Source organism: Cyprinus carpio, chromosome B20, assembly GCF_018340385.1.
Source record: "Cyprinus carpio isolate SPL01 chromosome B20, ASM1834038v1, whole genome shotgun sequence".
NCBI lineage: Eukaryota > Metazoa > Chordata > Actinopteri > Cypriniformes > Cyprinidae > Cyprinus > Cyprinus carpio.
Genome location: NC_056616.1, coordinates 24985890 through 25001450, shown reverse-complemented (window position 1 = coordinate 25001450; position 15561 = coordinate 24985890). Strand labels below are relative to the sequence as shown.

General features: G+C 35.3%; 2 protein-coding genes across 3 annotated transcripts; one reads left to right on the top strand and one right to left on the bottom strand.

Annotated features, from left to right (window-relative positions):
• Positions 1-368: 368 nt before the first annotated feature.
• Positions 369-10590, top strand: slc25a29 (solute carrier family 25 member 29). 2 transcript variants are annotated; one of them, XM_042746574.1, is made up of 4 exons: positions 369-783; positions 4748-4791; positions 6066-6149; positions 7981-10590. In XM_042746574.1, the coding sequence occupies exons 1-4, from the start codon at positions 756-758 to the stop codon at positions 8749-8751; spliced, it is 927 nt and encodes a 308-aa protein (XP_042602508.1). In that variant the 5' UTR covers positions 369-755; the 3' UTR covers positions 8752-10590. The 2 variants fall into 2 exon arrangements, with proteins under 2 accessions (XP_042602508.1, XP_042602509.1); XM_042746575.1 differs by having other exon boundaries at positions 370-550.
• Positions 10591-10639: 49 nt separating this feature from the next.
• myh6 (myosin, heavy chain 6, cardiac muscle, alpha) lies at positions 10640-13901 on the bottom strand. Its single transcript, XM_042746540.1, is given in 9 exon segments — positions 10640-11419; positions 11421-11508; positions 11510-12247; positions 12249-12448; positions 12450-12947; positions 12949-12985; positions 12987-13053; positions 13056-13267; positions 13269-13901. Coding segments are annotated over 9 exon segments (3153 nt in total). The 5' UTR covers positions 13802-13901.
• Between the last annotated feature and the right edge of the window lie 1660 nt (positions 13902-15561).

Below are 15561 nucleotides of genomic sequence, written 5' to 3'. Positions count from 1 at the left end.
CTACCTCTGCACTTTTTCTTGTTTTATTCTTTTGTCCCTTACCCACCTTATCCTTTATTGTCTATTTATGTTGTTCATCCAATGTTGTGTTTAAATGTTTAAGTTATTCTTGCAACTCTTTAATATAAATGTTATGTCTGTCTATCTATCTAAAATAACAATTTTGTTGAGTAAAAACTAAAATAAATCGTCCGATCCGAACGAACCGATTCACCCCAACGATTCGGACTCTCTGGCGCGAGCGCTACTACGGCAAAGGCACGTCATGAATATTAACGAACCCAAGCTCCAATGGCTTGGCTTGGCTACTGAATATTAAAACGCCTAACGATGACGTCCTCGATAACCGTCCAATAGCGAAGCCCCGCCGCCATTGTCATAGTAACATTCCGAACCAGGAAAAGCGTTCAAACGCGTATGACACCAAAAGCAGGAACAAAATCCGCGGATCGCGATTGGGCGCGCGCACACACACCTCCTCACCGACACCCATCCGTCCAGAAGCCGCTACACAAATAGACAGTAAACCCAGCAGGTGCTAGACAAGCTAGTAGGTGAAATTTTCCACTACGACGCGATTAGTGACTTACAGTTGGCGCAGAGAACCTCCACTGAGCCTCAAGATTTATCACAGGCATTTCAGGCCTGAGGAGCTAACTAACTAACTAACTAACTAACTAACCAACCAAGCAGCGCGACTAAAACCCAGCTCATCTGAAGCAACGCTTGCTTGCTTCTCTCAGCTTGAAGCAGTGATGGACTTCCTTGCTGGATGCATAGGAGGTAAGGCATAACGTTAGTACAGTAGAGTACAGTAAATTCCTCCTGTCTGCTAGATTAGGACTTAGTTAAGCTGGTTAAGAGGGTCTAACCCCTAACGTTACATCAGTATAGGTCGTTCCGTTTACATTCAGACTCTGCTGGAGTGCGCTAATTACTCATTCTCATATGTGTGGAGTTTATGATGAAGTTCGTAGATGTAATTACTCAGTTGGAACAGGAAGCTCACGTGATTTTTGTGTTTATTGAGCTGTAATCTATCTATCTATCTATCTATCTATCTATCTATCTATCTATCTATCTATCTCAGTTGCTGTATTTTCTGTAACTTCTCTTCAGCTGTTGGTTTTTCTATAAATGTGATTCAGTGTATTGTTATTGAACTATGTTGAGATGGTTGAGTCACGTGATGGAATTCCGCTCTGCCGCCTTTGAAGTGTGGAATGTTACACTGATGCACTGCTGCTGAGTGATGGACGTTCTAAATGTGGTTACAATGTCACCGTTTTTCTTTGTGGTGAAAACTGTGGAAGCTTGCTTCTGCAACAAAATTCCTATTTTTTTTAATCTCATAAAGATCTCAAATTTTGTTTTTAAAATAAATAAATAAATAAAAAGGTAAACGCACATTTTTATCACACAATTCTCACAGTTGTGTTTATGTCAAACAATTCTGACTTTTCTTCTCAAATTTCACATTTCTATCTTGTAATTCTGATATGTCGGAATTCTTGCATTTGTTTTCTCAGAATTGCAAAGACAAAAGCACAAATTATGAGTTAAATAGTAATTTACGTGTTTTATTATTTTAACCTGTGCTAGAAACAAGCTTACATAGAAATCATATCATTTTGAGCCAAAGCACCTTTTAGGTTGTTTCTAACAGTATGTACTTTATTTATGGTGCAACTAATTTGAAAAGGTACTGTTTACTTTTTGTTATTTATTCAGCATTCATTATAAATTCTATTCTAATGCAAATACATTATAGTCACAAATAAGCACTTAACTGAAGAGATTTAGTCACGGAGTCGGTAACCAACATGAGAGGAAAAGGTGAAAGTTAAGAATCAACCATTGATGAGCAAATCTGAATATTGGTTCAGGCCTTCAGGCTACTAAACAAACGCATTCAGATCCACTTGCAGATTGTTTGAATATGATATAGGTTAGAAATACTGACTGATTCATTATGATTGACTTTAATTGAATATGTAACCTACAAGCCTCCTTGAAGTCGTCCTGTTCTTTTGTGTGAATATCAGTCATGCATGAGCTGCTGTGGAATGTGTTTCCTGGAAGAGCCCAGAATAACCCCCTCCCAAACGCCTGTCCACGTCCCGTCGAATGCATAGGCGTCCCACACACCCCTGCGGGAGCCAATCCCAGCCGCGGGACGGGCCACGTCTCTCAAAGCTCCTGCCGGCTCATGTTTCATATTACAGACACAGTGCTTCATAAAAGCTGGATAACAGGTGTCATTATGAGCCCTGAGCACCATTTTCCCTAAGTTTATAAATGAATAATTAGATTGTGGCTTGTATTTTTTTTTTTAAGTAACAAGAGCTGAAATATAGCTGAAAAGTATTTTTCCAACTTATACTAATATGCATAAAAAAAACATACTAATATGTGTGTATATATCTTATTTATTTACTAGTTGTTTATTACAGTGAGTGTATACACATACACTCAGAAATTAATTAAATAAATGCTTGTGTTAATATATATATAATATATATATAAGCAATGATAACTATTTGCATACTATATATATATATATATATATATATATATATATATATATATATATATATATATGATATTAAAGATGATAATTATAAAAGACATGTTTGGTTAAAAATATAATTTGTTTAAATCAGTATATAAAAAATAAACAATCAAGGCATGTTTTTCATGCCATTTTCACTAAATGAGCAACACAAGTAATAATTATATTTAATGATGAAAAATATTTTAGTTTATTTTTAACATATAAAACATGCCACAGAATATTTGTTAAAAAAATTTACACAATGATGCAAAAAGAAAGCTGCAAAAAAAAAAACAATCAGTCTATTTAAACATTCAAGGCATGTTTTTCTTGCCCTTTTTATCACAAGGAATATTTACTGTTTTTATGTGCACCGATTTGTAAAACCATGCAACACTAATCAAACTTACTGACTATTAAAACATCTCTCTGAAGACTCTCAGAATTACATTTTTTTTTTTAATCAAGTTTAGCCTAGTTTTTGTATCAGCAGCAAATATACAGTACTGTGTCACCCAGCCCTGTTCTGTAGCCTTACTGTATGTACAGCATGTGTTTTTTGGTTTTACATAACATCACTGTGATCTGAAGTCAGCTCTTGGCACCATCTGACAACTTGAGTCTGTAGTGAAGGACTCGTTTTGATTGGTCTGGATGGACCAACGCCTTCGGTCCAGACTGACTCCCATCAGCCCGAGCACATGTGGATTTGTCATTGGTCTCATGGGCATGGAGCAGTAACTGCTGATATGTAATACTCTGTGAGATACTGAGATATATCTCCTGTGAGATTTCCAGTCCTACATTAGCATCTTTCAGTGACTGCATGCCAGCCAATGACTGACTGTGTTGTTGTGCTAAATCCAACCAGATGGAAATAAAACACTTAAGATCCTACAATTTACAGCTGTGCTTATAACAGTTTTATGCAAAATTCAGTGCTAAATGTGGTCAGAATTGTTTACGAGATGATTTCAGAAAAAAAATATCGGAATTGTTTGAAGATCAGAAAAAAAATGTTTTCGAGGAATGTCAGTTTTTACGAGATGATTTCAGAAAAAAAATATTGGAATTGTTTGCGAGGATGATTTCAAAAAAAAAAATATCGGAATTGTTTGCGAGATGATTTCAGAAATTGTTTACGAGATGATTTCAGAGAAAAATATCGGAATTGTTTGCGAGATGATTTCAGAAAAAAAATATCAGAATTGTTTGCGAGATGATTTCAGAGAAAAATATCGGAATTGTTTGCGAGATGATTTCAGAGAAAAATATCGGAATTGTTTGCGAGATGATTTCAGAAAAAAATATCAGAATTGTTTGCGAGATGTTTTCAGAAAAAAAAATATCAGAATTGTTTGCGAGATGATTTCAGAAAAAAAATATCGGAATTGTTTGCGAGATGATTTCAGAAAAAAAATATCGGAATTGTTCGCGAGATGATTTCAGAAAAAAAATATCGGAATTGTTTGCGAGATGATTTCAGAAAAAAAATATCGGAATTGTTTGCGAGATGATTTCAGAAAAAAAATATCAGAATTGTTTGCGAGATGTTTTCAGAAAAAAAATATCGGAATTGTTTGCGAGATGATTTCAGAAAAAAAATATCAGAATTGTTTGCGAGATGATTTCAGAAAAAAATATTGGAATTGTTTGCGAGATGATTTCAGAAAAAAAATATTGGAAATTGTTTGATGATTTCAGAAAAAAAATATTGGAATTTGCGAGATGATTTCAGAATTCAGTTTTTGCGAGATGTTTTCAGAAAAAAAATATCGGAATTGTTTGCGAGATGATTTCAGAGAAAAATATCGGAATTGTTTGCGAGATGTTTTCAGAAAAAAAATATCATAAACTCATAATACACTATTTCAGAAAAAAATATCGGAATTGTTTGCGAGATGATTTCAGAAAAAAAATATCAGAATTGTTTGCGAGATGATTTCAGAAAAAAAATATTGGAATTGTTTTGCAAGATGTTTTCAGAAAAAATCGAGATGTTTTCAGGTTTGCGAGAAACTTTTGCAGAGAAAAATAATCGGAATTGTTTGCAAGATGTTTTCCGAGAAAAAAATTATAAACTCAGAATTGTTTTTTAGCGAGATGATTTTTTAAAATTTTTTAAAAAAATTAAGCAGAAGGTTTCAGTTTGCGAGATGTAAGCTCAAACTCATATTTCTCTTTTCTGTGCAGGTGCTGCCGGGGTCCTCGTCGGACATCCTTTCGACACGGTTAAGGTTAGTAATCATCAACTCGTGTTGTTCGAGTGCGAGTGCTTTCGCTGCACGTAGGTTGAGCAAATCTGTCATCTGAACCGGCTGTTGATTTCTTAGGAACTCTCTTAAAACAAGCAAGCAAACACTTATCATTGCTATTTTTGGCTGATGTTTAACGCAGGGAGCTTGTTTCTGTCGTGACACTTTACTCCATCCTATCCATTTCACGCTGAACCCTATGACTTAAAAATGACTTCTGTTGCTAAATAAATCAGTTTGTGAGAGCACATCATACTCACTCTCTGCTCACAGGGTAACTAACTAAAAGTAGTGGTGCAACTAACTGTTCATTTATGTTTGTATCATTTTTTTCTATTATATTTATATAATTTTTAATAAAAACATATTTTTACTACACATGTTTGTGTATATATATATATTATATATATATATATATAGTACACACAATACACAATAAATTGGTAAGTTGCTTTAATAATTAAGTATAATTTAATTTTCAGTATAATTTTTGAATGTGGCCGTTTTTCATTACAATTGTATTTTTTAATTTATTTTTTATTTAGTGTGAATTTATCTGTTCAGGTAAAATAAATAATTAAAAATAATCACTCATAGTTTGATTCTAAAGATTTTGCGCCTATATTTTATACTCTATATTTAAAGTTAGCTAATTATTTTAGTAGCTTGTGTTTCAACTAAAAAAAAAAAAAAAACATTGCTTACTAAATAAAACAAATTGAGGGTGAATGATTGATAATTTAATTTATTTATTTTTAAATAATTTTTGCATTTAACTGTTTATTTAATGCATCACATGTACATTTATTTAATTAATTTTCTGATTTGAATTAATAATACGGATGTAAAAAATGTAAAACAACACAAACAAAGTAATCTTTTTGTCACTTGCATGTTTGGTTCTTTTGTTTATTTTATCTATTTTGTTATATTTAGGCCCTACTTTACATAACTCAATTGAAAATTATTAATAATATGCCATTGTTTTTTTTATTGTTTATATTTTAAGGTGCATTTTTTTTCTTCTTTTTTTTTACAGGTATATACATTTTTATAGTTGGCTTTGTTCGAAGTGAATTACTGTAAATGTGTTATTGGATCTCTTCTTGCAAGGTTTAAAACTAGGCTGCAACCAGCGCTGGTCTTCAGCCACCAGACCACAGCGGTGTTTCATCTGTTTCCATGTTCAAAAGAAACTCTGAAGAACAAGCTCTTGTTTTCAGGGGTTTGTAATAATCAGGTTGTGTCTCCTGTAGGTTCGTCTTCAGGTCCAGAGTGTGGATAAACCGCTTTACCGAGGGACTTTTCACTGTTTCCAGTCCATCATACGTCAAGAGTCAGTGAGTGGAAACTTCAGTGGTTTTAACTACACCTGCACTCACAAACACTTTTATAAATATTTATTTCAATTGATATTTATTTTGCACTTTATTAATACTATTAAGCTACATTTTAAAATATTTATTCTTTAGTGAAATAAAGAGTTCCATATTACTAATTAAAAAAAATTTTTTTTTTTTTGGCTGTTCACACTTACACCGAAAACCAGATCTGTGTCATGGGAAAAACTTGCAATCTGGGTCACATTCAGTTGCGGTGTAAGTGTGGCCAAGAGTGGCAAAAGTACTGAGGAACTGTAATTCAGTTTAAGTACAGAAAATATGTCAAGCATTTTACTCAATTCAAAAATAAATTCTAAATAACTACACAAAAGATACATCAGCTAAAGCAAAACATTTAATTGCACTTAAGTATTTAAAGAGGAAAGCAATTAGAGGCAGTTGAGATTTTCTTTTTAATCTTTTTGATGCAAAAAAAAAAAAATTATATTATATATATATATACACTTCAAAATAATACATTAATGTAGTACTGAAGTACTAATACCACATACACAAGACTTACCATTGTATATTTATTGAAAAGAATAATTTACTTTTTTTGGGGGGGGGGGGGTTAATAAAAGTTTCTCCTTGGAAAATATATCAAAATTTAAGATTGTATGTAATTGATATTTATTTATTTATTTATTTAGCTTATTTGACCGACTTGATTGCACTCTGCTAGTCAATGTAAACATTTCAACAAAATAGTTTTTTTTTAAAGGTTGTTCACATTCATTTTTAAATATGAATCCTACTAAAGTATGACCTCTATTTATATAAAAAAAAATACAATTACACACATTTGAATTTATTTAGTTGTTTATTTTAATACAGTATGCTAATGTAATAAGTTTACAAATATTTGTATTAATATTCATCACTAGTTTTACTCATTTCTCAATTACATAAAAATAAAAATAGTATTTTTTATTTTTCCTGATCCAAATGACATTAAAAGACAATACTAATCAAATAATATTTTACAATAATAACATTATTGATTTAAATGTATTATACTATAATAATTACTTTGAATATTTTAGTCATTTTATATTTGATGTTATTTTGATTTAAATATATTATATATTATTAATTACTTTTTTTATAGCTTGTTTGTAAAATATTATTAAATCATTGCATATAATTCATTGAAGTATAGTTGTTAAGACTTATGCATTGTAATATTCTCAATTGCCCAAATATAGTCTTTATTTTTAAATGCTGATATGGCATAAAATGATAAATAGATAAACAATTATTCAAATACTTAACTCCTCTGGTGCTTCCTTTGATATCTGTGCATATGTGACCCTGGACCTCAAAACCAGTCATAAGACACAGTCGTAAATTTTTTTTAAATTGAGATTTATACATCTTCTGAAAGCTGAATAAATAATCTCTCCATTGATGTGTGGTTTGTTAGGAGGACAATATTTGTCTGAGATACAACTATTTGAAAATCTGGAATCTGAGGGTGCAAAAAAAATCTAAATATTGAGAAAATCATCTTTAAATTTGTTCAAATTAAGTTCTTAACAATGCATATTACTAATCAAAAATTAAGTTTTGATATATTTATGGTAGGAAATTTACAAAACTTCTTCCATCTTCTAAACATCTTTTTTGGCATAAAAGAAAAATCGATAATTTTGACCCATGCAATGCATTGTTGGATATTGCTACAAATATACCTGTGCTACTTATGACTGCTTTTGTACGCAATGGTCACATATGCATGCATGTAAACAAATGCACCTTGGATCCCTTTCTTTTACCTTCTCCGCAGATGCTTGGTCTTTATAAAGGCATTGGGTCGCCCATGATGGGCCTGACGTTCATCAACGCCATCGTCTTTGGTGTTCAGGGCAACACCATGCGCAGGTTGGGCGAGGATACGCCCATGAACCAGTTCCTAGCCGGAGCGGCGGCCGGCGCCATCCAGTGTGTGATCTGCTGCCCGATGGAACTGGCCAAGACCCGAATGCAGTTGCAAGGAACGGGCGAGAAGAAGTCGTCCTCTCGGAAGGTCTACAAAAACTCGCTGGACTGCCTGACTCGCATTTACCAGCGTGAAGGTTTGCGAGGAGTCAACCGGGGAATGGTTACGACTCTCATCCGAGAGACGCCGGGATTTGGCGTTTATTTCCTCGCGTATGACCTCCTGACGCGTTCACTGGGATGCGAGCCGGAGGATCCGTACATGATTCCCAAACTGCTGTTTGCCGGAGGCATGTCGGGAATCGCGTCTTGGCTTTCGACGTATCCTGTGGACGTGATTAAATCCCGACTCCAAGCCGACGGGGTCGGTGGAAAGTACCAGTACAGCAGCATCATGGACTGCACGAGGAAGAGCATCCAACGCGAAGGTTGGCGGGTTTTTACACGTGGACTTACTTCCACTCTTTTACGGGCTTTTCCGGTCAACGCAGCCACTTTCGCTACGGTCACACTCTTCCTTTTGTACGTACGTCCGGACGAGGGATCGAAAGATTGCGAAGCGGCTCCAGCTTCGCATCAAGCGCCATTACAGCAGCAAGCACAACCATCCAGTCTGTGAGTAACCTCATCTTTCTGGGATATCGACTAGTGTAGCACTTCCCAAAATAACGGCTGACCTGTTACTAAACAAACAGTTGCTGTGCATTGAGCACATCTGTCCACTGTAAAAGGAATTGCACAACCTTTCTATCCATACAATGACTTGAGCTAAGCATCTGTAAATATATATTTTTTATATTCAATGATATTTAACAAACACGTTCCCTGTGTCTGCCTTACGAGAGCTGAAAGTATTCGACCTCTAAAAGTAAGAGTTTGCATGTTGATGTAATAAACTGCTCCTGTTGTTGTCGCTTGGCAGAACTAGTAAGACTTGCTTTGATGCTGCAAATTATTGCGACACTGAAGAGAATCCAGTGTCTAAACAATTCCTCAAGTTTAGTTAGGGTGGACACCAGTTGCTGTGAATGAAAGGAGGCAGTGACGTGTGGTTGTAGAACGTAAATTGTGCCGTCTTAAGGTTTTAGGTCATTTGTGTTTTCCACTGGAAAGTTTTGGAAAGGTGCATTTTGGAAAAGTAGTTACCAAGTTCCTTCCAAGCCTCGTTTTTGTTTGCATCAAACTTAATATGGCCTCTACCCCTGACTAAGTTACTACCCTGGACATAGTTTAAATTTGTACTCTCAACCCACCCAGTCATTGACAAATATGATTTTGGCACTGGAGAATATTGTCTTTGTTATTGTGATGTTTTTAGTCTGAGGAGTGAGAACTCCTTTTAGTGGAAGCTGCTGGTGAAATTGCCTACATGGTTGCGACATCTTGGCTCACTGTTAAAGTTGTGAAATGAATATGGTAGACACCAAATTACATTTGCTTAAGTTTCTAAATCACTAATGTGACATCTGAGGAACTGTTGATGTTGTCTACTTGAATTGTGTTAGCCTGAATTCATTTGGTTCCTGGTGTACTGAAAAGAGAATAAACCAAAGGTTTTTGCCCGACAGATAAAATTCTGTCCCCTCAATGTAAACCCTGAATTAATGGCATATTATCTACAAAATTAATGCAATATTTGCATCCTTTCTGTAACTTATTAAAGTGTTTGGATACAGGTTGTATCTGGGACAGAGGAGGTCCACTGTAACTATATCTAAACTGCTGTTAGAGTTTTAAATGACCTGCTGTGTTTAAGTAACCTCTTTCGATTTAATGAAACATGTGGGTTGTCTCTTTAAGATCAATATATTTTATTTTTGTATATATCGAAGCTGGAATTTTCTCAGCATATATAAAGGTGTGTAAATAGAGTTGCATATGTTTGATTTCAGAGTGCTGAGTGTAGGAGACTAAAACATGCACTTGGGAAAGAAGTAGACAGAAGAGGTTTGCCAGGCTTTTAAAGAATGTGCTGATCTTTTTGTAACGGTTACTGATTGTATGTTGTATTAAATGTAAATATGTATTATTCCATTAAAAAGGGAAGTTTAGACAGATGCATTGAAAGCAAAATGTCTTGCGTGATATCTGTAAGAAATGTAATTAATGTGTATGTTACATAGTTAGATTGGTGGCAGAAGTACTAAAGTGGTTTTAATTTGAGTAGTTTTAGTTTTCTCTCTTTTTCAGGTTTATTGTTACTGCTGTTTCTGAACAGATGGATCAATATTAAATCTGATGAAATGTCTGTCCTATTTTTGTATGAAAAAGTTTAGTTCTGTGCTACTCCCATTTGAAAAGTGGTTGGCCTCAACCAATTTATAAATTGCTTTTGGTCAGCTAAAATATGTGAAAATAAATGGGACAAATGATAAATCTTGTGTCTTTATTGTCTTTATATATAACTTGCTGTAAATTGATGTTGACGTCATATGGTGAAATAAATGCAAGAATTAGATTCTGTTATTTAAAAGTATTTCATTTTTAATATGAAAATGCATTTCAGATTATAAGCCAACACATTCATTTTTGAGTATTGCCTTTGTGTTATTTTGTTCAGTCATATTTATGGTTTGACTAATGTTTAAAAGCCCACACTCGGCAGCTTGGCTTTTGGCTCTCTGGGCATCTTCAGCTTTTGACCTATGCTCATTCATCTGATCTTCCAGTGAACGGCACATCTTTTCAAGATTCACCTTGGCTTTTACCACACTCTCTATGTTTGAGGAAAGGTCATCCAATTCCAACTTGAGTTCAACATTTTCTTTTTCTTTCTCTAACTTTTGTTTAACCCTTTGCAAATTGTCAATCTGTTCCCCTAGTTCAGCCACACTGTCTGCATGCTTCTTCTGAAGGGAGGCAGTAGTGGCCTCATGCTGAAAGGTGGCTTCCTCAAGGTCCCTGTGCAATTTTTGAAACTTGGCCTTCCTTTTTTTATTGAGTTCTACCTGAGCACATGTGGCCCCACCTGCCTCTTCCAGGCACTCACTGATGTCCTCTAGCTCTCGAGAAATATCAGATTGTTGTTTCTCCACCTTTGCACGCTCCGCATCCAGCTCCTCATCCAGTTCTTCAATTCGAGCTTGCTTTTCTTTTAGTTTTTTCTGCAACTGTGCTGAAGCCATTTGCTCATCTTCAATCCTTCCGTTCAGCTGATTAATTTCAAAGTCTTTCTTTTTAACTTTTTCCTCTAGCTGCTGTTTGTCATTCTCCAAATCAATTGCATTCTCTTGAGTCAGTTTCATGTCTCCTTCCAGTTTTCTTTTGCATCACTCCAAGTCCATCCTAAATTTTTCCCTCGTGCTCCAATGAGCCCTCAAGATCATGCACCTGTTGTTCAAGCTTAGCTTTTGCTTTTGTCAGTGTATTTACTTTGCAGGCCATCCAGTGTTTGCTGGTGAGCCTCTTGTACAGCTTTTTTCTCTTTGGTGAGTTTAATTATATTTTCATCAAGAGATGCCATTTCTTCGGTCAGATTCTTTACTTTGTTCTCAGTGGCATGTTTTTCCTTTTCCACCTTGGCCAATGTCAGCTGTAGGTCATCTATATTTTTCTTGAGCACAGAACATTCATCCTCCAACTTTCGTTTCTTGGCTGTGAGGTCTGCGTTTATCTCTTACTCATCCTCTATACGTTCTGCCAGCTCTTTGACTTTTGCTTCTAGCTGGATTTTGCTTTTTATGAGCTGTTCACATCGTTCTTCAGCATCCGTTAAGGTGTCTTGCTCTGATTGCAGCTGAAGAAGCAAATCATTCTTCTCTTGAAGAAAACTGACCATCTTCTCCTCTAACTCTTTCTTCCTGGCCTCAGATTTCTCCAACGCTTCTTTTAACTTATTGAATTCATCCTTCATGTTTGCCATCTCCTCTCCAGACTCAGCACTCCTTAGCAAAGGTTTTATCTTAAAGAACAGTTTCATCCATGGCCAGTTTTTCACACCAAGGAAGGAACGAAGGTTCCACTGGATGACCATGAGGGCATCTCTTCGTTCCACCAGTTTCTGATACTCAACTCTCATCAGTATACCACGAGCATAAGCTTCGATCCTAGTGAAGATGCGAGCGAGTTGGTAATCTTGCATCTCTTCTAACGTACCAAGCAGGCCAGCTTTGAAAGACTTTTGTGTGGCCAAATTTGTATTGCGTGTGGTCAATGTCAAGTGAGCCTAACAGCTTCTCGGCACTTTTCTTGTTTTCAATGAACTGACCTTCTATGATGGCAGATGGATTTAGGAAACTGTACCTCTTTTTGAAATCACCATAAAGGATCCTGTTTGGGAAACCTTTTCTACAAATCCTGATACCCTCCAATACACACACCATTGCAGCGAAGCTGGTGCATGACCAGACACTTCTCCATGATTCCAGGAGTCTTGCTCTCATTTGGGATCAAACAACGGACAAAGTGTGGGTGTGTGGTTTTCAGATTGGTCATTAATTTGTTAAGGTTTTCTCTGTGCAGGGCAGACACTGTCTAAATAGATGACCCCTTTTTCTTGGCCCTTTTCCCACCAGACTTTTCTGCTCCCTCTGCTTCTGCATAACTTGAGAATAGATGACTCAACAACTTCAAATATGATTTCTGATAGAGCCCAACTACAGTTTCATTCGGTGGGTCTTTGTTCTTCACCAGCCAGCCGGAAATATTATAGTCAACAGTACCTGCATAGTGGGCCAAGGCGAAGTGCGCTTCTGCCTTTCCCTTCCCAACTCGCGGCTTCTGGAAAATGTTTGTCTTGCCCAAATGGTTGTCATACAGCTTTGGTTTGAATATCTGATCACTGGCCTTTGGAAACATGCACTCTTCCTCGAAAATTGGACATGATCCCTAGGGGTTTCTCAATCAGATCGATTGAGCATGTGGTGATTAAAAAACTGTTGCAGCTTGTCAATGGTAAAACTGATGCAGAGTTGTTCAAAGAGTTGAAATCAAAGATCTCAAAGCCAGCGATGTCTAGCACGCTGATGAAATATTGCCGATGTTGCTTCATGGCAAGGGATTGCTTAATTCTTACCACCATCCAGTTGAACATTTTCTCATACACAGACTTTGCCAGTGCACCAGTTGGGTAATACACTTGGTCCACACTCTGTCCTTTTGTAACATACTCATTGCCTACCTTGACTCTTGGATGGGAGGTCAGCAGAGTTCAGCCCCATCAGATAAGCTGCCTTATCTGCATCTTCATTACCGTCAGGCTCTGCCCGCTCTTCAAGCTGTTTCTGATTGAACTTCATATTGCCATAGTGCATGATAGCACCTGTCAGCTTGTAGACTCCCATCTTTTCTTCAGCTGTGAAGCCAAGTACATCAAATGCCTTGTTAGTAGCAAGCAGCTCTTCATTGTCATTGATGGACGCGACGGATACTTCTCCTTGGGAGATGTAAGAGTAGTCATAATGATTATTGATTATCAACATCATGTCCAGTACTTCAGGCTTTTCATTGGACAATATTTGGAAGAAGATATGGTAGTTCCTCTCAGCTTTCATCCAAGACTTCTCCAGCAAGTACGTTTCGATATCAGCCGAGGAGAGTTTACCGCTAGTCCCGAAATGAATGCGAATGAATTTCCCAAAGCGAGAAGAGTTGTCATTTCTCACGTTTTTAGCATTGCTGAAAGCCCCGAGTGCAGGGTTTGCCTGGATAATCTGATCCAGTATGTTCATATAAAAGCTATATAAGGTTATTTTCTTTTTTTTTAGTAAGGGCACATACAATTTTATATTTTATAGTTATATATTTATATATAACTATATTTTTATTCGGCAAAGAAGCAGTGAAGACATTTATAATTTTACAACAGATTTCTTCTTAAATTAAATGACGTTCTTTTAAACTTCCTATTCATCAAAGAGTCCTGAAAAAATAAGGTTGTATGGTTTTCACAAAAATATTAAACTGTTTTCCACATAATCAAAAATGTTTCAGCAACTTAGCATATTAGAATGATTTCTGAAGAGTAATGATGCTGAAAATTCAGCTTTGATCACAGAAATAAATTACATTTTAACAGATATTCACACAGAAAACAGCTGTTTTAAACTGCAATAATATTTCACTGTTTTTACAGTCTTTTTGTGTAAATAAATTCAGCCTTGGTCAGCAGAAGAGACAAAAACTTAAAAAAAAAAAAAAAAAAACCTTACTCTAAACTTTACAATACAGAACAATAATGTATATACATATATGCTAAAATAATCATTTAGGAAAATATTACATGGGCAATACTAAACAGAAAACAGAATGTATTGTTCACTTTAAGTAGGACAAAGATGTGCTCTAATGGGAGCTGAGCGTCAGGAATGTGATTGTCTTTTATTTTTGTTCGACTTAATCAGCGCTCCTCTGATAGACGCTGGAGACGCCTGTGAGATCGCTGACAGCGAAGGACGTCCCGACTCATCCTCGCTCAGAAACACCCCTGAAATAGAATGCTGGAATGAAAAGAAGGCTGTTCCTCTTCTGTTATTATCTGCCTCTCTGTACTGTCGCTGAGCCTCATTCATGAAAAAAGAAAAAAATCTGTGAAACTCATCTCTCATAAACCCATTCTCATAAATGTATGCATGCAATTCAATGCAGAAACTTATGTAAGAATGGTTTAGAATGGGGTAAGAATGGGGAAAGAATGGGGATATTTATATTTAATTTCATTTCATTTAAATTTTTAATACATTTATTCAGTGTACAATAAGCACTTCATGAAATGTGCAAAAAAAAACTTAATATGCATGTTATGATTTTACAATCAGTTTTTTCATTATAATTGAGATGAGTTTTTATAAATATTTTAAATCAGTATTTTATAAGGTGGTTTTTTTTTGGTCTTTTTATTTACATTACATTTCTTTCAGTTTTGAATACTTGAAATATTTGTCAGTATTTCTCATCAAATAAGTCATAAAGTTAAGTATTAGTTTCTTGCTTGTTTAAACCATGTATTCAATACAATCAATGCTTTATATAGCAGATCAAACACAGTTTGTAAATTTAATGCTTAAAAATAAAGGAACAGATAGACATGCAGTTTATGACATTTGCAAAAACAGTTACGAATTATAAAAATCATTTAACATCTTGGAATACAAAATACAGACATTGCTGGATTACAGAAGAGCTCGAGTTCAGTTTCATTGACACGTTCATTATAACATTTAACATCATTTAGCAGACGCTGTTATCCAAAGCTGTACAGCAATAAAAGTTACATTTTAAAGTCAACATGATTCATAATTCGTGTTTCTGATCTCATTGTTATGGACACTTGTTTCTGCCACGGGGTAATTGTGACTTTAATCTCACAATTCTGACTTTATATCTCACAATTCAATTTTTTTTTCTTGCAATTCTGACTTTATATCTCAATTCTATTTTTTTCTCGCAATTTTGAGTTTATATCTCGCAATTCATAAATTTTCTCACAATT